We start from the raw sequence: 23,710 nt of genomic DNA, 5'->3' as shown, positions 1-23,710 counted from the left end.
TTGTGGTCGTTTCAGTAGGTTTTTGTTTCATTCGTTTGTTTTGTACAGCACAGACATCAAAAGCAGAGTCACATTTGTCGGTGGGTTTAGTTCAACAGTCCACAAGCTTACTGTCTTCAGAAGTCTTCTGGAGCTCACAGGTCCAGGGTTTTGCCTGGTCACTCCCCTGCCTGATAATACATGCGCCCATTGGTTCGCACAACCCTAGTCGTAGTGTGCTAGCCACTTCTCTTGCGATAAACGCAGTCTAGATGACTCAAAACAAATCAATGGTAGAAAGTCTCAACATAGTTTCGCTAAACGTCAAGGGTCTTAATCACCCCGTTATACGTAAAAAAAACCCTTGAATATCTAGCTAAATCCAAAGGCCATATCATCCTTCTTCAGGAGACAAAATTATCAAAAGAAGATGCACTGTTCATTAATCAACATTGGATTACCCACACCCTCTGCGATTCACAAAAAGAGGGGAGTGATTACCCTTATCGCGACAAAATCAAACATCTCTATTACCTCACACACTCATGACGATGACGGCAGGCTGCTTGTGGCGCACCTCATGAGAGACGATGAACCCATTCATGTAATAAACATGTATGGTCCTAACGCGGATGTCCCGGAGTTCTGGGAATCTGTCTCATCTGCATTAGAAACCATCCCCCAAGAGGAACTTTTAATTGTCGGTGGGGACTTTAACCTTCCCCTAGATCCCCTCCTAGACCGCCAATCCAAATGCTCATACCACCCGTCACGCTCCCATGATACTCTGACCCGTCTCTATTCCAAATACAATCTACACGACTCATGGCGCCCACAGCATCTGTTGTGTTTCCATCTAGGACCCTAATTCAATATTCCCGATTCATGCCCTTATGTGGTTATAATCAATAATATCCTTGCAAAGGCATAAGAATCATATCCATATTCAGTAATAGCCCATACAGTCCAGATGCACAGCACGGCTACTCCCATCGACTCCTAGAAAGCACAACGAGTTCTTTAAACAAACCAAGCCTCCAGCAGCCCGGGAAATCTCCCCCTGCTTTTGTTTTGATTTGAACAAGAACTCCTGGAGTTCAGAAAGAACTGTTAGTTCTTAGTGACGTCTTATGTCCAACCTTACGTCAAACTCGGCACCTTTCAGGTATAAATATACCAACAGTTGCCTTAAGCAAACACTCGGTGGTTTGGAGCAGAGCGGCTATCTACTAGCCCGAGAGCCCAGCTGATGCGAGAGCCCACGGAAGCCACCCCCCCTGTTTCGACGCACTTAGAGAGACGCTGTCTTTTTCTCCAGCCGAGAAAATCCAGCTCCGGTGTTTCCAGCCACCCTTGCGGGTTGCTGGGGGATCGAGTCCTGAAGAAAGAGATGCCAGACCTCCCACATTCTATTACCAAGGTATGGAGCTCGAGAAAGTTTCTAGTGACCTCTGAGCTAGACGGCAAAACTAATTAAGTCTAATACAGTCAGTAGAGACCTAGTTGACCTCAGTCCTACGTCTACACTGCTGTTTATATTATTCTAATGTGCAGAGCCTACTGGGAATATAGGAACTACACTACACCAGACGGCCGAGATTACACATTCTATTCGGCCCCTCGCCACTCGAGAATCGACTACATTTTTATTTCTAGCCCTTTCACTCACCCCATAGAGGAAACTGACATTGCCCCCAAACTAATCTCGGATCACTCTTGTATCCATGCCAAGCTTGTAGGCTCACACTCTGTCCTCCCCTCCAAAAGTTGGCGCTACAATGACAACATCCTGTCCGTCCCTGCAAATAACACTAAGATAGAGACCGCCATTTTGGAATTCTTCACCTTGAACATCCTGCCAGACTCAGACATCTCGGTCGTCTGAGATGCCTTTAAGGCCACGATTAGGGGCGTTATCATTGGCATCCAAGTCCAAATGAACAAAAAACTGAACCATGATCTGAAATCCTTGAGAAGGATATTTAGAGATCTCTCACGCAGCCGAAAATGGTAATAATTCCATCTTAGACCGCCTCACTAAGATGAAGTAGGAATATAATGCAATTCTAAGCAAAAGGGCAGGAGTATGGATAAACAAATTCAAGGCACTAAAATTATGTGAGGGCAATAAAGCCGGTAAATTCCTCGCGTCTTACCTCAAACAAAAACAAAAAATTCCATATTGCGTTCATTAAAGACCAAGCCAATAACACCCACACCAAACACAACATCCTGCACACCTTCCAATCTTTCTATGAGGACCTCTATAAAAATAAGTTAACGTTTGACTCTGCTGCTTGCACCAAATACTTGAATTCGTTAGACCTTCCTAGACTCTCCGAGGAAGATCGATCCAAGTTGGGATCACCGTTCACATTACAGGAAATCTCCACTTCCATCAAATCCCTTAACCTCTTCGCCGCTAATGACAAGGGTAACTCGTCATGGACTTTCCATTGATTTCAATGGAAATTAATGCAGAGGAGTAATTGTACCTTAGCAGCCAAGTGGTTAAAAACAACAAGGCCCCTGGCCCTGATGGCTTTTCAGCCAATTTTTATAAGGAATTTGTGGGATCTGTTAGCCCGGTCCTCTTGAACCTCTTACAATCCTTTATGTCCAAGGGTGCTGTCACTAATTCAATGAGCGAGGCCACGATAATTGTAGTTCCAAAAGAAGTGAAAGACCCCCTTTTTACCAAAAATTATCGCCCAATCTCCGTAATAAATCTGGATTGTAAAAGTTATGCTAAAATCCTAGCCATCAGACTAAATACATTCCTCCCCAAATTAATTAGTAATTTGCAGGGGGGTTTCCTCAAACACCGGCTATCCAATGATAATACTAGATTACTCTGCCATGTCTTAGAGCATAGGTCTTCAATCTATGGGGCGCGACCCCCAGGGGGGGGCGTGGAGTCATTGGAAGGGGGTCGCGCATTCACCTGCCTCACTGCTGCCTCGAATCCAAAACGTTTACGTTTTGTTTTGGATTTGAACGAATTACACCTCTGGAGCCTCTCCGATTGCAGGACAGGGAAATATAAGCCAATCAAAATGTGGATACGTCACCAATGCCTGTCCTCCATTTAGAGAGACTGCAGCATACACATCAGGAAATGCCCGCGAACTTTGTACATAAAGATGGACCAGCACCTTCGCAATGCTGGCTGTATTTCCACTGAGTTCTGCGCTGTCACTGCTGCCTTTCACTGGATCCAGTTGTCTTTCTTGACCCTGGCAGCTTTCACCTCGTGTTTTTTTTTTTCAAACTCCTCTTCGTGGCTCATTGCTGCCTCCAGGCTGGTTACAAGGCAACCCGAAGCTTCCAGGAATAATTAGGTAAGTCCCCTCCTCATCCCCCCCATGCCCTGGCTTTTCAGCTGCAGATGACATGCACTGAAAGTATCATGCACGTAAAAAAACACACACAGATTCTGATCCGTTTCCTTGATTAAGCCATGTGGGTAGGGGTGGGGGTGGGGGGGGACAGTAAAAAGTCTCCGGTTCATTTTTATGACTGTGGAATGGTGTTTATTTTCGGAGTACTTTCTGTTTTTGTAACAGCAGCTTCATATTCATTTGTTTTGTTGAAATGTTTATTTTCCGTGTTCTTTCCGTTTTTATTCTTGTAGCAGCAGATTAATATGATGCCTTTGTCCAACTACAATTGCCACACTTTTAAAAAAAAAAGCGATGATTATTTGTTTATGAGTAAAGCATCCATGATTGCACCTTTCTTGATGTGGTGGTTTTTGTAGTAAGGACAACCATTTTTCATTTGTCAAAAAGTTCTAAACAGTGCTTTAAATGGAAAAAAATAAGTGCAGGTACTCACCAAAAGGAGCAGTGGGCGGAGTTTAGGGCGGGCACAAGGGTGGGGCTAAGGGGGAACAAGTCACTCTCTCTCTCTCTCCCACTCTCCCTCTCCCACACTCTCTCTCTCTCCCACACTCTCTCTCTCTCCCACACTCTCTCTCTCTCCCACTCACTCTCTCTCTCTCCCACTCACTCTCTCTCTCTCCCACTCACTCTCTCTCTCTCCCACTCACTCTCTCTCTCTCCCACTCACTCTCTCTCTCTCCCACTCACTCTCTCTCTCTCCCACTCACTCTCTCTCTCTCCCACTCACCCACTCTCTCCCACTCACCCACTCTCTCCCACTCCCACTCTCTCCCACTCCCACTCTCTCCCACTCCCACTCTCTCCCACTCCCACTCTCTCCCACTCTCTCCCACTCCCACTCCCACTCTCTCCCACTCCCTCACTCTCTCCCACTCCCTCACTCTCTCCCACTCCCTCACTCTCTCCCACTCCCTCACTCTCTCCCACTCTCCCTCTCCCACTCTCCCTCTCCCACTCTCTCCCTCTCCCACTCTCTCCCTCTCCCTCTCCCACTCTCTCCCTCTCCCACTCTCTCTCTCCCACTCTCTCTCTCTCACTCTCTCCCTCTCCCACTCTCTCTCCCACTCTCTCTCCCACTCTCTCTCCCACTCTCTCTCCCACTCTCTCTCCCACTCTCTCTCCCACTCTCTCTCCCACTCTCTCTCCCACTCTCTCTCCCACTCTCTCTCCCACTCTCTCTCCCACTCTCTCTCCCACTCTCTCTCCCACTCTCTCTCCCACTCTCTCTCCCACTCTCTCTCCCACTCTCTCTCCCACTCTCTCTCCCACTCTCTCTCCCACTCTCTCTCCCACTCTCTCTCCCACTCTCTCTCCCACTCTCTCTCCCACTCTCTCTCCCACTCTCTCTCCCACTCTCTCTCCCACTCTCTCTCCCACTCTCTCTCCCACTAGATGAGAAATGCGGACACACAGATGAGAAATGCGGACACACAGATGAGAAATGCGGACACACAGATGAGAAATGCGGACACACAGATGAGAAATGCGGACACACAGATGAGAAATGCGGACACACAGATGAGAAATGCGGACACACAGATGAGAAATGCGGACACACAGACAATAGCAATATTGCTGTTGGTGGTTCAGCCTTTCAACATTCTGTTTTATGTGGTTGAAAGGAGTGGTGGAAGGAGACGTGATATCAGAAAGAATAAAGTATCTACTGGGCTCATCTAGCTGCACTAGGTGTAATAAAAATACACACCATTATCTCACTTGTGTTAATTCAGCTAATAATTGATATTCTATGCCTTATACACTTACTATAATGAATGACAAATGCATTCTTGCATTTGCAATAGTCAATTAAATAAATATTAAAAAGTACTTTAAATAGTGTTCATCTGCTGCTCACGATATGATTCAGGTGCTATTTCTTTTACGATATGACGCCGTGAATGCTGGCCACGTCACAGCACTTTTTTAACTTTACCCCGCCCTCCTCCATCTTGTTTCTTCTCCCCTCCACCTCTCCCCATCCTGTTTCTTCTTCCCCCCTCACACTGCCATTTCTTGCATGTTTCTTCTGGCCGCTTCATTAAGCTTCTTTTTAACTGTCCGATTACAATACCTATTGGCTTTGCCAATGCTTGTCGTACTTCATTCTCCCAATTTACTTTATTTGTTTTTTTGCCAACTCAATAACCCCTTTATCTTTTAAACCGTTGCACAATCCAATTTCCTTTAGGTTGGTAGGCAGATTTACCCACTCCTGCTCATGTACTGATATAAGGATTCAGCTTTAAATTGCCTCCACTGTCACTATTATGATTTTCAGTAAACCTTCCTTTCTGAATACAGCATCCACAAAGTTCAACTCAGCAAATATTTCCCAGTTACTTCGATTTTGTAATCTATACATAAAAGTAGTACTTTTTAAACGGAACCTCTCGCACTTCCAAACTGTTTGAAATAAAGTTTGTAATGTGAAGCTTTTCAAAGAAATGAGGACAGTTTATGTATCAAATCTCAAGGTCTAAATACTAATGAGGCCATTGCATAACAGATTTTTCAATAATCTAAGTAAAATGCATTCATTTTATCAACTGCCTAAGGATAACCCGGGACCAAGATCAATTTGTATAGAGATATACCACACGGGGCCTAGTTTCCATTGGTGCAGCAGGTTTGTGGCACCAGGGCCGGGTCATGAGAACCCCCTCAACCCTGTTTTTTTTGCTGTAATTCTGAGTTCAAACTGCAGCGAGAGAGGCCATTTCCTTCCTTGCTGTAGGGCCCTGGCTACACTACGGATTCCATCCTTACTGAAATAGAGACTGCTTACTTGCGCCCTCCTGCTGTCAGAGGAGCAGTGTGCCAAGATGCGAGAGGCTGCTTCAGAGATGGCATATGCTGGGTGATCCCTGGCTGCGTTAGTACCACTCTGACCTGGATTAGTAACTGGAGATAGAGAGAAGCCCAGAGGGTGATGGGCGATAAGGCAAGAGAGAAGGGGAGATTGCAGAAGCGAAGGAATGTGGCAAAGAGGAAACAGGCTGTACAGTGATAAAATCAGGAAGTGTTTAGAGCCCCTTCACACCAGCATACAGTATTTCGCAAACCTAGCAAACGTTTGCACTTCAAAACCATAGTAAAAGCATTCCAGTACGTTCTTTTGTTATGTCCTGAACATGGCCTCCCACCGCCACCCATTAGATTTTACAGCGCCCCTCTCAGCCCCACTGTGAAAGATCTATAGATAAGCAAATGACTCTGCAGACACACCCCTGCCCTGATGACTTGCAAAGCAGCTCACGCTGTGTCCCGGTGCCGAGCTCCATTGATTGATTCCGTGCAGTGCTTTATAAAGGTGCTGCCTTGGTATAAATTGAGGGATGAAGGGAGCGCTGCCTCTGTTAAAGTCAGATCCCCATGAGTACCGGTACTCTCTATATTCTAGAAAAAAGTGCCAGTACTCAAGGGGAGAAAATGAAGAAGTGCCGGTACTCAGTACCGGTGAGTACCGGCCCATTTAAAGCACTGGTTCTAAATAGTAAATATTCACATTATATAAGACTGGTGGCCTCAATAGCGTCTCATGTCTTTTATTACATGTAGTAGTATTTTTTAAATAGGTAAAATAACGTTTATTAAATTCACTAGGAGGTGCAATGAAATATTAGTGCTGATGTTGCAGAGGCAAGGGAGAATTCTAAAGGCATGGGAAAAGGAAGAAGTCCATGAAATTAACTCCGCAATTTGGAATGAAGCTTTTAATCACACTCTTAAAATAGTGTGCAATGCAAATTGCAGAAGCCAGCAGCCAATGGCCGATCTATAATATCGTTGTATATCTTCATAAATGTAAACAAGAGATCACAAATTCATGTCCCTGATGTCAAGGCTATATAGACTGGATCCACATTCTATGTACTTTCCCAGTTCTCATCTATTAGCAGCAGGTTCTTATATATACTGGGCCAACTGGCTAGGTTTTGATCTAACACCTGAGGCAGTCTCAATATTCATAGTGTGTTCCACCCACTTATAGATTCCACCTAATGGAGGGCATTGGTTGTGGTTTATAACTTCGCTTATCACTAGATTGGCGAGTATGGGCTCATGGAAACCTTAATGGCCTTCTGAATTTCAGCTCTGGTTAGAAACAGATAATTATGTCCTGCAAAGAAATGTATTTTAAAGATGTGTGCAATACACATTAGAAAAATGACGACGTTTGTAATTACAAAATTACGTTTTATTCATGTGTTTTGCAAAGAAACAAGATTCCAAAACATGGAGTTTCTTAGATTATGTAGTTCAAATGTATTAAGAAAGCTTCTATAAATGACAAGCAATGGAAGTACTATTTGCGGTAATACAGCAGAACATAAAAATATGTCTAAACATTTAGTCAACCATGTTTGAATACCGATGTGTGCCAAAACTATTCTCTCATGGCATCATTTTCCATGACTGGTCTATAAGTTTGTCAGCAATAAATAGTCATAAATCACCCTGGTACCGGGGAGGGGAGAAGGAGGAGACAAAGGTGTGCGGTAAACAGCTGTCTGTCTCATGTCAAGGCCAGGCTCTCACAGATTCGCTGTGTGTGCTAATATGGAGGCGATTCAGCTCCTCGCCGACTGCCTGTGTGATCTTGAATGATCTAGTTTACCTGGCTGTTAGATTACCGGCCTCTGGGTACAATGAACTTCGCCCACAAAAAAGAAACAACTGTTGTCTTTTGGCTTCCATCTCTAGACAAGTGTGTTTTGCTACCTTTCACAACCTCTCTTCTGACCCTCACCCTTTGAAGAACCACAGTCGCCCACAAACCTTAGATTTGCTAAACACTGTTTAATACTATTTCCCGACTGTAAAATGATTTGCTGTGGTAATTGGGGGCGCTTTTGGTTGTCGATGATGATGAGTACCAAGTTCTTCAATTTTTTGTCGGAGGGGGTCCTTACGCCTAACATTTTTTGACAGGGGGGGTCTCGGCATCAAAAAGTTTGAAGACCTCTGTCTTAGAGAAAACCAAAATAACTGCCACTCCTTCCGTTGCCATCACCCTCGACGCTGAAAAGGCGTTTGATAGAGTGTCATGGCTTTTCTTACAACATTGTATGCAGTCCTTTAATTTGGGGAAGCCCTATATAGATATGGTTATGGCTCTATATTGCTCCCCATCAGCCTGTATTGCCATAAATGGCTCTCTTTCCGCACCTTTCTGCTTAGATCAAGGTACTAGGTAGGGTTGCCCCCTCTCTCCAAGCTTTTTCCTCCTTGCCCTTGAACCCCTCTTAGCGGCCATTAATAGTAACGAAAACATCAAGGGGATGGAATTCGGTAACATGCAAGTGAAATTGGCGGCATAAGCAGATGACATCCTTGTGGTCACTGAACAGCCAGACTCCTCCATTGAGGGCCTCATGTCCACCATAGAAACCTATTCCCTACATTCCGGATTAAACTTAACCGAGATAAATCTGAGGTTAAAGCGCTAAACATTCTCAGTACAAGGGACCTGTTGGGTAACTAGAGCCTGTACTGGCAACCAGGATTCATTAAATATCTTGGGGTTGAGTTTGGTAGCACTCTTGCTGAAACCCTTCAAGGCAACGAAAAAATAACCTTAGATAAAATTAAAAACGCAATTAGACGGGTTGTTCCCCTCGCTTCATTACCTGGTGGGGAAGAATGGAGACCATCGAAATGATGATTTCCCCTTTAATCAACTATTTAATCACCATGCTGCCTCTCACGTTATCCCTGGAATTCCATCACAAATTAGATGCCATAATCACAAACTTTCTATGGAGAGGTAAAAAAATCAAGAATTAGTTTGAAGAAACTGCGCCTAGACAAATCTTCAGGTGGAGTCAACTTAGCAGACTTCAAAAGATACCAAACTGCATTTCTTGCCAAACAGGGCTCTTACTGGCTATCTCCACCAGAGGGTTATTCCCCTGTGTGTCTTGAGATGGAGAAGGCCCTTCTTGGGAATGTAGCACCAGCCTGTTCACTAAACTAAACTCAATCATCTGTTCGAGACCTATTTTTTTAGAAATACAAGAATAGCTCTTCTTAAAGTGGATAAACTGTTCGAGGCCTCCATCAGACGTTCACGACGGGAATCAATATGGAATAACCCCACGGTGACCTACAAAGGCAAACCACTATACAATTGTCTCTGGTTGGAAAAAGGCATTTACTTTCCACACCAACTCTATGAAGGGGCATAGCCCCTATCGTTCAAGGACCTTTAATCCAAATTTAATCTTAGCTCCCTTGAGTTCTATACCTTTCTACACATAAAAACAGCAATCACCAAAGCAAATCTCTCCTCTAATCCTTCCTCTCTTACGCCCTACTTCACCAGATTAAACAGGCTTGGACACCAGGTGTCATGGATTTATAAACTCCTACTACCACGGCATTCCAATCTCACTGCTCATATCAAATAGTTCTGGCCATCATGCTCCTCTTTCCCTATCTCAGATACGGACTGGGCCAAAACCGGGGATTTCTGCATGTGCCACAAAATCAGCCCCACATTATCCCAAACGAAATTCTGGCTTCTCCATAAAGCCTTTTGGATGCTGGCACGTCTTTGCCCACAATATCAGGCCTGACGCTTTCTGCTGGAACTGCAAATGTGCAGAGGACGACCAGGAACACCTTGTCCTGCAATGTGAATGTGTAGCCCCATTCTCGGATAAAATCTTTGATTTTACTGATAAAGTATTTGCTTTCTCCCCACCCAGGGAATTACCTTACTTAGTCTTTGGGTTTCTCAAAGAGTCCCTCAACGACAATGATAGGGCCTTGCTTGATCTTCTACTCACCGATGCTATAAAAGTGATCCTCAATAACTGGAAGGACACCTGGAAAGCAAATTATGCTGGCTGGTTAAACTGGGTACTTAGTCTCTGCGGAGCGGATAATACGGCCCTTCTGCAATCACCTTGGCGCCCCCTACGCTGATGCTTATGGATCACCCTTGACAATTACTTTAGTGCACACAAACCTCCCTGATCCAATCCCTCGTTCCCTTGACCAACTAGCCGCCACCTTGACCTCACACGCCTCATTACTCCAGTGACTGGCTCACTTTCCTGCAGTAATGTACATATTGCTGTTCACCTCCTTTCATGACGACAAATTATGGACCAAACATGGGTTACTACGGCTGACTCTGCTAATCCATGTGCTGTACCATGTAAGATCTGCTTCCTTCATTCTACTGTTTTGTGTTATATTATTCAGTGTTATGTTTGCTTATGGGTACTTACCATCGTCCATTTCGACTCTTATCCAATTTTGCACATCAACTGTATGCCTTGGAACCTGTTGCTCACCACTGTATGGACCACATTTCTATGATTGCCATCATTAATTTTATTTATATGTTCTGTTTTTATGTCTGAAACTACCAATAAAATTCTTTTGAAATCAATAAAGACTAAGTAACACACCTGCGCCAACCTCCAAAGATGAGGTTACGTCTTTTTTAGGCCTTTCTGAATTTCATACAAAATTTGTTAATTTAGCAGAAAAAGCTTATGGATTGAGTCAACTGCTTAAGGAACGTAAGGTTTTTAAATAGAATGAGGAATTGAATAATGAATTTGTGAGCATTAAGAAGGACATATGTACTGAGCTTCCATTACATGGATTCAATCTAAAAGTAAATGCCATTCTCACTACGGATGTTCCCTTGCAGGATGAATGGAATGAGTACAGTGTGGCAGTGGTTGGTGAAGAAGTTAAGCCATTCTGGAGAATGAGTGGATAGAAAAGTACAAAGTGGATGACGTCAAGGTGGACATTAAGAGATTTGTGTTGGAAGAGCAGCCAGCCAAGAGCAAACTAAATGAGGAAACTAAGAAGCTTTCTGTTTCTGGTAAGGGATTTTTATTGAGAGGGCATAAAATGCTCCCTCCCCGTCAATTGAGGGAAAGGATTCTGGAATTAATGTATGAGGTAATTTAGGGATAGTCAGATCTAAAAAGGGGGTCAAGAGTTCATACTAGTGGCCAGGTTTAGATTCGGAAATTGAAAGAGGTGTACAATAATGTAGTTGTGCTAACGTTGATAAGCCCCAGAAGCCATTGAGACCTCCTTTTGGGGGGGCAGGATAGAATTTCCTGAGGTTCCCTGGTAGGATTTAGCTGTGAATATTCTGGACCCCATTCAGAACAAAGAGTGGATACCGAAGCACGCCATGGCACTAATGGATTTTTATTCCAAATACTGATGTGGTGGAATCATTTTTCGGAGGGACCTTTCTGAGGAGAGGCATTTCGAAGCAATTGTTAAATTACGATGGCCCATAGTTCAAGGCTGATAAATTGAAAAAAAAAATCTTCACCAGGAATGGAGTTCATGAAGTGAACACAGCAGTATATCGTCCAATAGTGAATGGTTGTGTGGAGGGATTTAATCATGTGATTATGGGAAGTGTGCAAATGAAAATAAGTGCTGGAGGAATTGGAAAAGGAAGCAAACAAATTAATCTGGGCTTACAGAATGACTCCCCCAGTGACGGGTTACAGTCAATTTCAATTCAAAAGTGCTTTATTCGAGTATTACTCATAAAAGCAGACAAACAAACACGTAATAAAATACAATTAAATTACAGAGTCAAACAGGACTTAAGCACGATACACCTAAAAAAGACAGTTTAAAATAACATTTCATCCTGTTATTTACAATCAAAGGTGCAAAAGTTCATATAGTTAAAAGTCATATTTAGAAACAATCCTATTTCACAGTTAAAAATCAATATAAAATTTTTCGTCAGATAGACACCTAGCATGGGAACAGAGAATAGATAAACTAGCAGTCTCTGTTCGGCTAGGCAGAGAGTAGTCACCCTGCTAGCAATCTCTGCCTAGTTACCCACGCCCACCCCAAGTACTTGGCAGTCGCTATGATAATCCAGTTTAGGGAGGTAGATTTAACAATACGTAGAGCTACCATGCTACTTTTAGTGCCCAGATTTTTACACATGGGAGCCAACCAAACACGTCTAGGAACAGAATATGCATGACAGGCAAACAAGAAGTGACCCAACGTTTCTTTTCCTTCCCCACAGACTGGGCAAATAGCTGGACCTCCATTTCTCCATTTTGATGTTAAACTACTCAGAGGTAAAGAGCCAGCCCTCATTTGGAAAAACAGTTTCCTATCCATGGGTTTAGTTATAGTATCCCAGTAAATTTCAAACATTGGAAACAGTTTAGCTTCAAGGAAGGTAGTCGTCATAGACCCGTTGTTATTACTAAGGAGACTCTTGTTCTCAGCCTGTTCCCAGAAAAGGTTTTTTATGAACAACTTGGAAGGGAAGGCTGACCCGGTTGGATCGGACCACAATTCGCTTAACCCTAGTTCGCTTAATGCTGTTTTTAATGATCTAAACCATCTGATTTTATGAAATCGGTCTGCTTTGATCACATCAGCAAATCCTTCTGCATATTGTGACAACTCAGGGGTGGTCCAAATTCTACGCCAATATAATATCGGTCGAAGTTTACACATTGCCGAGATTTCCTTCCTGCCAAGGTCATATCTGAGTGGTAAGAGGGGGCTGCTCTGTGGGGTGCCAGTTAGTTTTCGGAGGAAGTTATTCTCTGACGTCTGTAGCTCCTGGAGGTTTTCTTGCCCCCATAGCTCCGCCCCGTACAGTGCTGACCCTATTGCCTTAGCCTCGTATATAATTAATGGCGGTTTGATTGGTTTTGTTAAGGATTTCCTGTGCTCCTTAATGATGGTGCCAGCCAGTTGTTTGTGTCTTAATACTGCAAGATTTAAGTGGTGGTTCCATCTGTTATCATTTGAAATGTGTATCCCCAAGTAAGTAAAAGAATTAACTACTTCAAGGCAACGACCACTCATGGATATTTTGGATTTAAAATTCCTGCAAGGATTAAAAGCCATGAGTTTTGTTTTAGCTGCGTTTACCTCCAAGCCATGATCACTACAAAATTTGTCAAAAATTACCAATGCCTTTTGCAGACCTCTAGGGGATTTTGATAAAATTAAGGTGTCGTCTGCGAACATTAAAATAGGAACTTTTGCACCTACGAGTGAGGGAGCATCTACGGGCTCAGCTTGCATACGGGGGACAATTCCGTTTATGAAAAGAGTAAACAATGTCGGTGCCATTGAACAACCCTGTCGAACCCCACGCTCGACAGGGAAGTCAATAGTATCGTTGCCGTAACCACCCCATTGGATCTTAGCATAAGTGCCCTCATGGAGTCTCATGATCAAAGTTAAAATAGTCATCGGGACCCCCAGACCTGCCAACACCTCCCACAATTTTGCCCACGGCACCAGGTCGAATGCAGCCCTTAGGTCAACAAAAGCTGCGTAGAGACTGCATCCGCCCAGGACCACGGTCCGCCATTGTATCAATTGGGAACGGAAGACCTGGTCCACAGTGCTGGTTGCTCTGCGAAACCCAGCCTGAAAAGGAGATAAGACGTTCTGCTCCTCAGCCCAATCAAGCAATTAATGATTACACGTCCAACCACTTTTTGGACCGTGTCTATTAGGCTGATTGGGTGGTAATTACAGGGTTGAGCACGATCCCCCTTTTTATATACTGGGATAATGACAGCACCCCGCCAGGATACCAGGATTTCTGCGCCCCTAGCAATATGGTTTAATAGAAGGCAGATGTACTTACTCCACCTGTCGGTGTCATTTAAAAAGACATCCACCGGGACTCCGTCATTACCCGGGGCACGGCCCCTGTGCACAGATTTCAGGGCAGTCAGGACTTCGCTCTGCATAAAGATGTCTTCGTCTGCGAACAGATATATTGGGCTAGAGTTGTCGACGAGCTGATCCCTGGAAGAGTACTGCTCGCTGAAGAATCTAACCCAAGCATCATGAGGGACATTATTGTTGGGAGACTCTGGAGATCTATCGTGGCCCCATTTGACGATATGCCAAAATTGTCTAGAGTGTTTACTTTCACTTGCACATCTCAGTTTCTGCCAGTGGTCTTCGTCCCAATCTCTTTTTGCCCTGGCTATGCAATTTTTATAGTGCCTCCTGGCAGACCGAATCTCACTCAAGTTATTACTTTTGATTGAGGCTCCTAATTTAAATCTTGCTGCCCTACAATCTTGGTTGTACCACTTTGCTGCTTTAAGTGGACGAGCCCTGTTATTTCGTGCGGGTTTTAAGAAGAAATTTTTGACTTCATTAAAAAGAGTCATATGAACTATGGTAATGTCTTCATGTCCCTGTGCATATCCAGCAATATTTTCCAGTGCCAGAATGGCCTTGTCTGCCGCTGCTCCTATCTTTTCCAGGGCCTGCTGGTCAGTCTTAACACCAGACCACCTTAACCTACGCATGTTGTTGGATGGCGTGATCGTTGGGGGCACAAGTTGGTCACAAGGGTTTGGAGCAATTACGTTAGGTGTCCACCAATTATGTGAAACACATAACGGGTCATGGTCGCTTTCTATCCTAGCTGTTACTACCATGTCTCTAAGAGATGACCAAATCGATATGCTACAGATGACATAGTCAATACGACTTTTACTACGCCCATTGTTAAACGTCATGGCAGGAACACGGTCTGATTGGGTTCGGCCATTCAGGGCTCGTAGCCCATGCTCCAAACACATAGCTTTAGACCTAGGATGTCAGCCGTCCACCGAGTTATCGGTGGAGAATCTAGTGTGGGGATGTCCCAAAGCTTATCTTCCTCTGCTCCCAGAGGAGAATCACCAGTGATGAGAGGTTCGTATGTCCGATTCAAATCACCTGCAATTAGAACGTTTTTCCCTGCAGATTGTGTTTCAAGAAGTGTATAAAGACACATAAGAACCTCAGATTTGCCTTTGCAGCCACCTCTTACATAGATGTTATAACTGTCTATGGAGATGGGTAGATCACTAGTCAGTCTGATAAGTTGGATATCTTTTTGGTCAAGTTCCACACATTTTACAGCAATTTTTAAAGACTGCCTAATCCATATGGTAAGGCACCCCATCGGCCGCCCTTTTGGTCCCTTGATAGCAGGAACGTGAACATTTACGTACCCCAATGCAAAAGTAGGTTCACACGCCCAAGTCTCTTGAAAGATACAAAGGTCGTACTTATTAATAAATTCAAACCAGTCTGCGCTGTCCATTTTGGAAGATATTCCAGCCACATTCCATGACAAAAGATTCCCTGAATTAGGTGTCGTAAGAATACAGGGGTTTGTAATAGGCTTGTGTGACGTCCCACCCTCAGTAACCTGATTTATGGTGATAACATTAGGTAGCCCTGGTGGATCATCAATCAAAAACCCCTGGGGGCTATTTGTTATTAGATTACAATCTAAGTCAGAAGAACTTTTGTCACAGAAGGACAAGGGGATAGAATTGCAAGTGGATGGTTGTCAATCGCAATCGTTTAAATTAGACAGTGCAGAAAAACGATTTTCCAACCCCAAACCCCAGTCCACTGAAGCAACATCCTTTCTCCCCCTCTTGGTCACAATGTTCCATTTGGTTCTTAAAATACTTGAGTTTGGACCACTTCCCTTTCTAGGATAGAAGAAGTCCAAAGTTAATGGAACGATTGAAGTTGTTTGCCTTTGTGGTGGTAAAATGTTAGGTAGGATGTTAGGCAAGACCCCAGGGTCAGAGAAGTGGAGAACGACGCACTCCCCTTTGAATTTTTTCACCCTGTCCCCGATCCACTGTACCCTTCTCGCATTGACGAGCTCTTCGGAAAGTTGCTGCTTTCCCCAGGGAGTAATTACCATGTTGTTGGTTAGCCATGATAAGGATTTGTTCATTAGAGAAGATGTTGTATCCCGCTCACCTTGAGCCAAGGGAGGAACGTTAGCAAGGACAAGTACCAATGGGGATGCTTCAACCACCAGCTCGAAGGTCCCTTTTTCGGTGAATGGGTCTTCAACAACAGGAGCAGGGATCGGGGCAATATGGGAATCACCAGGGAGAGTACTACTACTTGCCATTGGGGGGTTTGATACAGGGGGAGGGATGATTCCACTGATAGCTGTAGTTACTGATTTGTTCAGAGATTCCTCTATCTTAGCAGAGACATTTTCCGGAAGTTTCACTATCTCACCAATGGTTTTCTGTAATAGACATTCCAGTCGGTTAACCTCAGAAGTTAACTTATCTATTTTGCTAACCAGGGGTTTGACCACACCTTTGATTTTGGTGTCCATCAGAGACAGTAGTTTATTGAATTGGGCATTTGAAAGTGTGACATACGCCTCATTAGTCAGGTCAGGCTCCTCTTCCTCAGAGTGTTTCCTCGGGGGATTTGCAACTTTATTCTTAGCTGACCTGAGACACTCCCCTCCAGCACCCGTCCCGGGTAAACGGGAGGTGGAAGGATCATGACTAATAGTTATATCAGTCAGTACTTCATTGACACTAAGGTCTTCAAGTCCAGCAACAGTACCACTGGGCTGTATGATGATAGTATCCTGAAACGAGTCAGGTGTAGCACTATTAGTGCTGTTGTTGATTTGAAGGCCAAAGGGATCATCTGCCTCGATGTCAATAAAGGGAGATTGGGTAGATGAGTCTATTCCCAAAGAAGCTCTTCTGTCGTTATTAATTTTTTCAACAACTTGTACCAGATAGTTCTCAATAGAGTTGCTAGGAGTGGTTAACTTTTTAGGAGGCATAATACACTTTGTACACAGCTGAAGTTAGTATAACTTACGTAGCAATCTGCAGAGATGTGTTGTTATGCAGAGGCGTCAGTTCCAGATCAGCAAACCAAGAGACCAGGCCCAACCCAACCTTGGCCAACCTCGGACGGCCTCAGACGGCCCGCCCTTTGCCCGGGCTTCGCCCGGCGTCCCGCGAGACGGGGGTGATGCGCTATTTCAGCGCCTCCAGGCGCGCTGGTGACGCGGCGTGCGCCGCTTGGGCTTCTGGGAAATGTAGTTCCCTCGACCGCGCTCCTCTCGGCCACCGCGTACTCCCAGGTGTCAGTGGAGTCGGGCGGCGGGAGGGCAAGCAGCTGAAAACAAAGGCTCCAGCATGTCTCCAAGTCGTCTGGGCAGCAACAGCGTTTGACCAGTAGAGGTTCCCCCCCTCGACCGGGGTGATGCGCTATTTCAGCGCCTCCAGGCGCGCTGGTGACGCGGCGTGCGCCGCTTGGGCTTCTGGGAAATGTAGTTCCCTCGACCGCGCTCCTCTCGGCCACCGCGTACTCCCAGGTGTCAGTGGAGTCGGGCAGCGGGAGGCGGGAGGGCAAGCAGCAGAAAACAAAGGCTCCAGCAGGTCTCCAAGTCGTCTGGGCAGCAACAGCGTTGGACCAGTAGAGGTCAGTTCTAAGTGCTGAGATGGCGCGAGGCATTCACCAAGGATAATAAAGCTAGGATGTCCTTGGAAATAGAAAGGAAATGGTCTCCTACTGTGATTATGGAGAACCTGACATTGGCTCAAAGGACAAACAAGGATTAATATGATAAAAAAGAAAGGTGTTAAAAGAAGTCATGATGCAGAAGGGCGAATGGTTGCATAATAGAATTGATCAAAAGGTTAATAATGGCAGTAGCACATTTTCCGAGCCACTTCAAGTGTTAGAGGTTTTTGCTTGCTCTGCCAAATTGTTAGATGGTAAAATCTGGCATTTTAATAGATTAGCAAGATGTAACAACGCTTCTGCAGAGGATAAAAGATAGAACAGTGACATTGGGAACTGGTTCTGGATGTAAGAGGAACAAACTATAAAGTCTGTGGAGAATAGAGGTGGAAAAGTAGTGAGTGGAGAGAATGGGGACTGTATAGCTGAGAATGAATGGAGCTGTGGAGTAGAGGAGAGGATGGCTAGGGCATGGTGCCAGTAGAACGTTTGTTAAGAGTACCGCTTATCAGGGGGGTTCCAAGACAACTCACAGTGGGAGAATCGCCTCGTGTCCTAAGTTTAAAGATTTTGTTGTGGGTTAATTAATGTGAAGCTACAAATTGCATAATGTGTTGATACAGTAAAGCTATCGTACACAGTGATATCAATTTACATAATATAATGTAGAGTTATTTGCAAATAAGTCTTAAGTTGGGTTTACCATATGAGGTATTCTAGCTATTCGATTTTAAATTAGGTAATTATTATAAAGGTTGTATCTTCTGTTGTATTTGCTAAAGGGGAACAATGCGTGGTATCCGATTGGCCGGATACAGTCTAGGTGCTTTGGAAAAAATCATGGGTTCTGGTACGGTGAGAGACAGGCAGTTAAAGAAATACTTGATGCGGAGTAGATGTTGCTGCCTGCGCTCCTACAATACATTTGAGTAACTTATCAGTTTCCTGTCGATGAAGGGAGCACTACAATAAACAGTGTCCAAGAATCACTCCGGGGTGAAGGCACCGGCTCGGTCCTGAACAGAAGTGGGAAACAGAGGAGGGCTCGGGGAAATCAATAGCACTACACTGGCAGTAACATCAAGAAGACAGAAACCTTAGTAACACGAAGAGGGCACTCTCAGCAAAGAACAGCAGCTGGATCCTGGCGAGATCCCTTTGGTGCAGTCACCAAAGCAAAATGTACACGTTGCAAAATGTAAACCAAAGAATGCAGTGGTGCCTAAGTGTAAGGGATACTTTAAAAATCCAATGGTTTAAGGGGGGCTCCCCCTAACAAACAAAAGAACGAAGGACCTTAACCACTGCCCACTATTTTGATTTACATTTAGAATGATCTTTGCTGAAGAAATGGATATTTCTACATGTTACAACACCATCTCCTACTTTGAGTGGAGCACAATAAAAATTAACTTAAGAGTCCATAGAAAATAGACCACAAGTGACTTCGAAACTGCATGAATTTACGTAACTACATGATTTTGATGTCATGCATTATCACATTTTGAAAGTCGTATTAAAATGACAATAAGGAAATGGGTTTTTTTATAGAATACATTCATAGTAAAAGGTGTAGAGCTGCCCAAGTTAGTTTTGACATTTTCTAACCAAAAGAACTTTGCAGCTCCTCTCTGCCCCCTTGAATTGCTTGAAGTTTTGTGAGCGCGACGGTGCGATTCCCAGTGTCAGTTGCGAGCCTGCAGCTGCTGGGCACACTTTGTCAGAGCCTCCCGGGTCGGGAAAAGGAGAGGTTGTCATGAATATACTGACATGTTGTCAAGACACATTTGGTGGCGGCTGGGATTTTGGCACAGATTCTCGCGTTATTGCTACAGTCCTAGTGTCCTCTGTCAAACTCGTCCTCAAGCAGTTACAAAAGCCTAATACTTGTAGAGGAGACTTTTCATGTACACTCTTTTAAGTGGTCTAAATTATTAGATATGGAGCGAAATTATATTCTTTTAAATCAAACGCAATAATGGTTTTGTACAGCACATATCTTGGACTCACATATTTAAATGTGCTCGAATATGTGATTATGAAGAAAGAGAAGATACAGGGAAAAAAGATATTTGCTTAGGATCACAGTTTGGTGAAGTTGGGAAGCCTGTCACACAATGCAGCCAATAAACAGGGCTTTTCCAGAGCTCGATAAGGCTCAAAAGGAGCGGATGTATGCGGTTTTGTGTTTTAATAGACTTCATAGTTTGGTTTACTTATGTTAATGTGTCACTTGGCATGTCACATTTGGCAACGGAAGTTCACTCATGCGCGCACTTAAACCATGACAACGTCACACATAAGCAGTATGAAAACTTGGCAGCTTTGATGTTGCAAATCAGCACGCGGATGTAGAAAAACTAATAACCCCACCTTAATGTAATTACTATTACACAACGTGTATGTGTACACTGATGCCTGTGTGTTTCTGAAATTAGGTATGGGTATTTAAAAATGGGTGGGTGTAGTGTGTTGGTCATTTGAGTGCCCAGTGAAGGCACGCACGTTGAAGCTGGTTGCATACAGTCTCTTGTGGCTTTCAGTCCCATCTCAAAACAACATGGCTTTTGTTCAAGTATGGTGTGAGTGCAAGCTTACATGGACCGGTAGAACGCCAAAGTATCATTTATCAAAGGTTAGAGTAACGCAAATTATTAACTTTCACCGCCCTCCTGCACTGGCATTTTTTTCTTGGTCAGCCTAATGATGCCAAATATTTGTAAAACACCAGCCGTCGCATTAGAGCCCCGCCAACCCTTCGATGAACAGGGCACCAACACTATCTCCCTTACCTCCGTCTCATCGCGGCCATCCGTGTTCTCCCCACTCCACGTACAAAGCGGCAACTGAAGCAATTTCGTTATATCCCACAAATGACTCCAAAACAGTTAGCAATAATCCGCATTTAGATACGCGATCCCCCACGACTTCGACGGTTTCGCTGCACAAGTGCACAGTGAAAATTTTTCAAATTGAACGGCAACTAAAGCAGGTACACCAATGGTCGAACGGCTTGACATCATACGTTTCATGCGTACGAACAACACGCCCAGACTTCAGCGCACCACGCCTGCGTAGTGTGGTGGCTGTTTACCCAATTCAAGAAGACAAGTAGCCATGTTAAGGTCAGGCAGCTAACGTTGCGGCCGATAGTATTGTGTTCTTCGGTTTAGACTTCCTCTTAAACATTTTTTTTTCTCCAGTTTTATATAGCGCGACCTCGACCAGAAGGAGTACGAGCGCTTTCCCAGTATCAGTTGCGTTACAGAGGACGCATTCATTTTCAGGCACGAATAGATTAAGTGATCTGTCCAGAATAACACGATGTTGAGCCTGAGACTGGATCCCTGTTCCCCAGCTTCAAATTCGGCGTCTCTAACAGTTAATGCGTAACCTTTTTGGTACGCTCAGTCTTACAGTATGGCAACTCCCTTGAAGTTTTGCTGCTTGCGTAAGAGTGGCAAATGCACCACATTTTTAGGTCTCGCCTGAGCGAGCGCGTATGCGCTTCTCTGCAAGACATTTAGCAAGGGCTTTAAACTTAGGAACACAAGTTTGTGCGTGTGCTTTTGTTTCCTTAACCCGCTATTGGCCTTTGCATGCGTCTTTCTAAGAAAGACAGCACGCAATCGTCCAAAGGTGGGTGCATGTCCCGCCTTCTTTCTCTTGTGACCTAGGATGCGCGGGTGCGAGCAGCAGCGCGGCCGTCACCAGCGACATCTGTTTCCAATTCTATGTCAGGACAGGAGGCTCCGATTATGCTTTCTCATTTCTTTAATGAAATGCTCAGCAGCCAATAAAACAAAAACTACATATCCCATGAACACTTGGGAATGACCATAAAGATTATGCTATAAAAGGTCCAAACATTAGTCCTTCTTCCTCTTTCCTTGCTGCTCCGCAGCCAGTTAAGTCTCTTTACCTTTATTATACTGCATTTGCTGATATTGCTGTTGTAGAATATTGTTATTTTCACTTGCCTTGTATTCCGCTGCTTTTGTATCTTGTGCGCGGTGCTTGTGTACTTTCTCTCGGCTCCTCTTTCGGTGCCGGTGTTTTTGGGCGTCCGTTTGCGGCGTGTCTTCTTGGGAGCGTGTGTTCGCCTCCCTGCGCCTGGCCGCTTGTGCCCGGTTGCGTTAGTGGAGTGGGAGCAGGGGTCGTCGGCTTCTTAGGAGAGCGCGAGCGCTCTCGAGCCGGTGTTTCAGCGGCAGCAGCGTCGCGCATGCGCGCTGCTTTATTTACGGCTTCAGGCTGTTTCTCCTCACGCCGGTCGAGTGAAGGAACGCTTTCACTAGCGCTCACGCCCACAGCCCTGAACTTTCGACCCTGTTCTATGCCGGAGCACAGGAAAGTGCTTTGGTTGCTATACTTGTGTGCATAGGCTCTGCCTAGAGTGATTTTTGTTGGCAGGCTTGTCTCCCTCCACATTTGAATTGTGTTGCCTTGAGTTTGGTCCTTCCAACCTCACTTTAGCCTGCTTTGGGGTGGTCACTCCCCCTTAATTGTATCTTTGATACTCCATATCTGTACAAGTCATTTTGTGGGCTCTGAATTTCTGCACTCTGGTGCGATGGCAGATTTCTATGACGCAGATGATGACTGTTTTTATAATGAGGAAGAGGATGACTCTCTTGAATATAACCTGGTGGAGGAATTGGATAAAGGTGTGCAACTTTCAGTGAATAAGGCGCTTGTTAGGGCTATAAATCCCCTGAAACGTCATTTAATCAATATGCTGTTCAACAGGGCTGGTTGCCTCCATCCCAGAAGTCCGCCAAGTCGCCTCATAATCCACATAAGTCGGACTTTCAGAGACTGGCGAAGACTTTGACTTCGGAAAAGCCCAAATCTTCTGCGTCACACTACACGGAGGAGTCAGACCATGCTCATGCTTCTTCAGGTCAGGATTCTCCCCCTCCAAAAAAGCGTCTCCGCAAGGAGCATTTTGTTGACGCCCCTGAGCATCCTCTCCTTTTAAATTTTGAGCCAGAGGACATTGTCCATCCAAATTCGACATCGTGGTTACCCGCTCCGGCAGTGGCCGCTTATCTTGAGGCACATGTTCACCAGCCATTTGAGGCGCCAGTCCGGGCTAGGCTTCGCTCCGAATGCCCGAGACCGGACCTTGCGGACCACCTAGCAGAGACTCCGGAGGTGGACCCAATGATGGTTACCTACCTCAAAAAATATTCAAAAGATCCTAAGAAGGGCCTAGACCGTTCCTGGAGGTCTTGCCAGGATAAATTACTGGACATGCTTGGCCCCCTTTCCAAGATCCTAGATCTAGGCTTCAAAGCTAAAGAAGCTTCAGCAACTGTCAACCCAGATGAGCTCATCGAGTGGGCGCAGAGGGCGGTCTGCCAGCTAGGAAATGTTAATTGCGCGATTTCTGCGGAACGGCGTAGGTCCATTCTACTCAAGTTGGATCCCAAATTGGCAGAATTGGCGACTTCAGAGGCCGGTCCGGAGGCGCAGGGCCTTTTATTTGGTCAACCCTTCTTGAAGGAACTGACGAAATTTGTATCCACCTTCAGCGGAATTGATAAAGCACAGGCGTCCTTGCGCCGGGCCATGCGTCCGGTTTTTACCAAGGCCGGTCGACAACGGGGACGCTCGTTCGGCCGTGGGTCGCAGGAGCAGTCCCAGAGAGGAGCCTCGCAGCAGCATGGTGGGCAGTATGACGCTGGATACTCCACTCGCGCCAATTTCTACCCGTCCCGTAAAGGAAAAGGTCAATACGGCAAAGGGCGATCTGGTGGACACCAAGGCTACTATCAAGATTCCGGCGCTGCAGGTGAGCCTAATTCAAGCATGCGATGTGATGTTGGGGGGCAGAGTGCAATTTTTTTCTGAACAATTGGCGCATGATCTCCAACGATGCTTGGGTGCTAGAAACCGTTCAGGGTTTCAAGATAGAGTTCTATCACCCAATGCATCAGACCCGTCTTCCACCTCCTATACTTTTTTCCCGTCACTCTCAGGCTTGTCTGTCAGAAGAAATCGAGGTTCTC

The 23,710-nt window shown here is 45.0% G+C and overlaps 1 protein-coding gene across 4 annotated transcripts in view; it reads right to left on the bottom strand.

The window, feature by feature from the left end:
* Positions 1-20,775, bottom strand: part of LOC147733584 (protein regulator of cytokinesis 1-like) — a 544,834-nt gene extending 524,059 nt beyond the window's left edge. For 3 of the 4 annotated variants that reach the window (XM_086958175.1, XM_086958173.1, XM_086958176.1), the window contains exon 1: positions 20,492-20,773. In XM_086958175.1, coding sequence (XP_086814301.1) covers positions 20,492-20,511 — 20 coding nt within the window. In that variant the 5' untranslated portion in view covers positions 20,512-20,773. Of the gene's footprint in view, positions 1-20,491 lie in introns of all 4 variants that reach the window. The other variant, XM_086958174.1, reaches the window with a different exon arrangement.
* Between the last annotated feature and the right edge of the window lie 2,935 nt (positions 20,776-23,710).

This window comes from Lissotriton vulgaris, chromosome 2_1 (genome assembly GCF_964263255.1).
Source record: "Lissotriton vulgaris chromosome 2_1, aLisVul1.2, whole genome shotgun sequence".
In the NCBI taxonomy this organism is placed as follows: Eukaryota; Metazoa; Chordata; class Amphibia; order Caudata; family Salamandridae; genus Lissotriton; species Lissotriton vulgaris.
The sequence above is the reverse complement of the archived record's forward strand: the minus strand, read 5'-3'. Positions and strand labels throughout refer to the sequence as shown.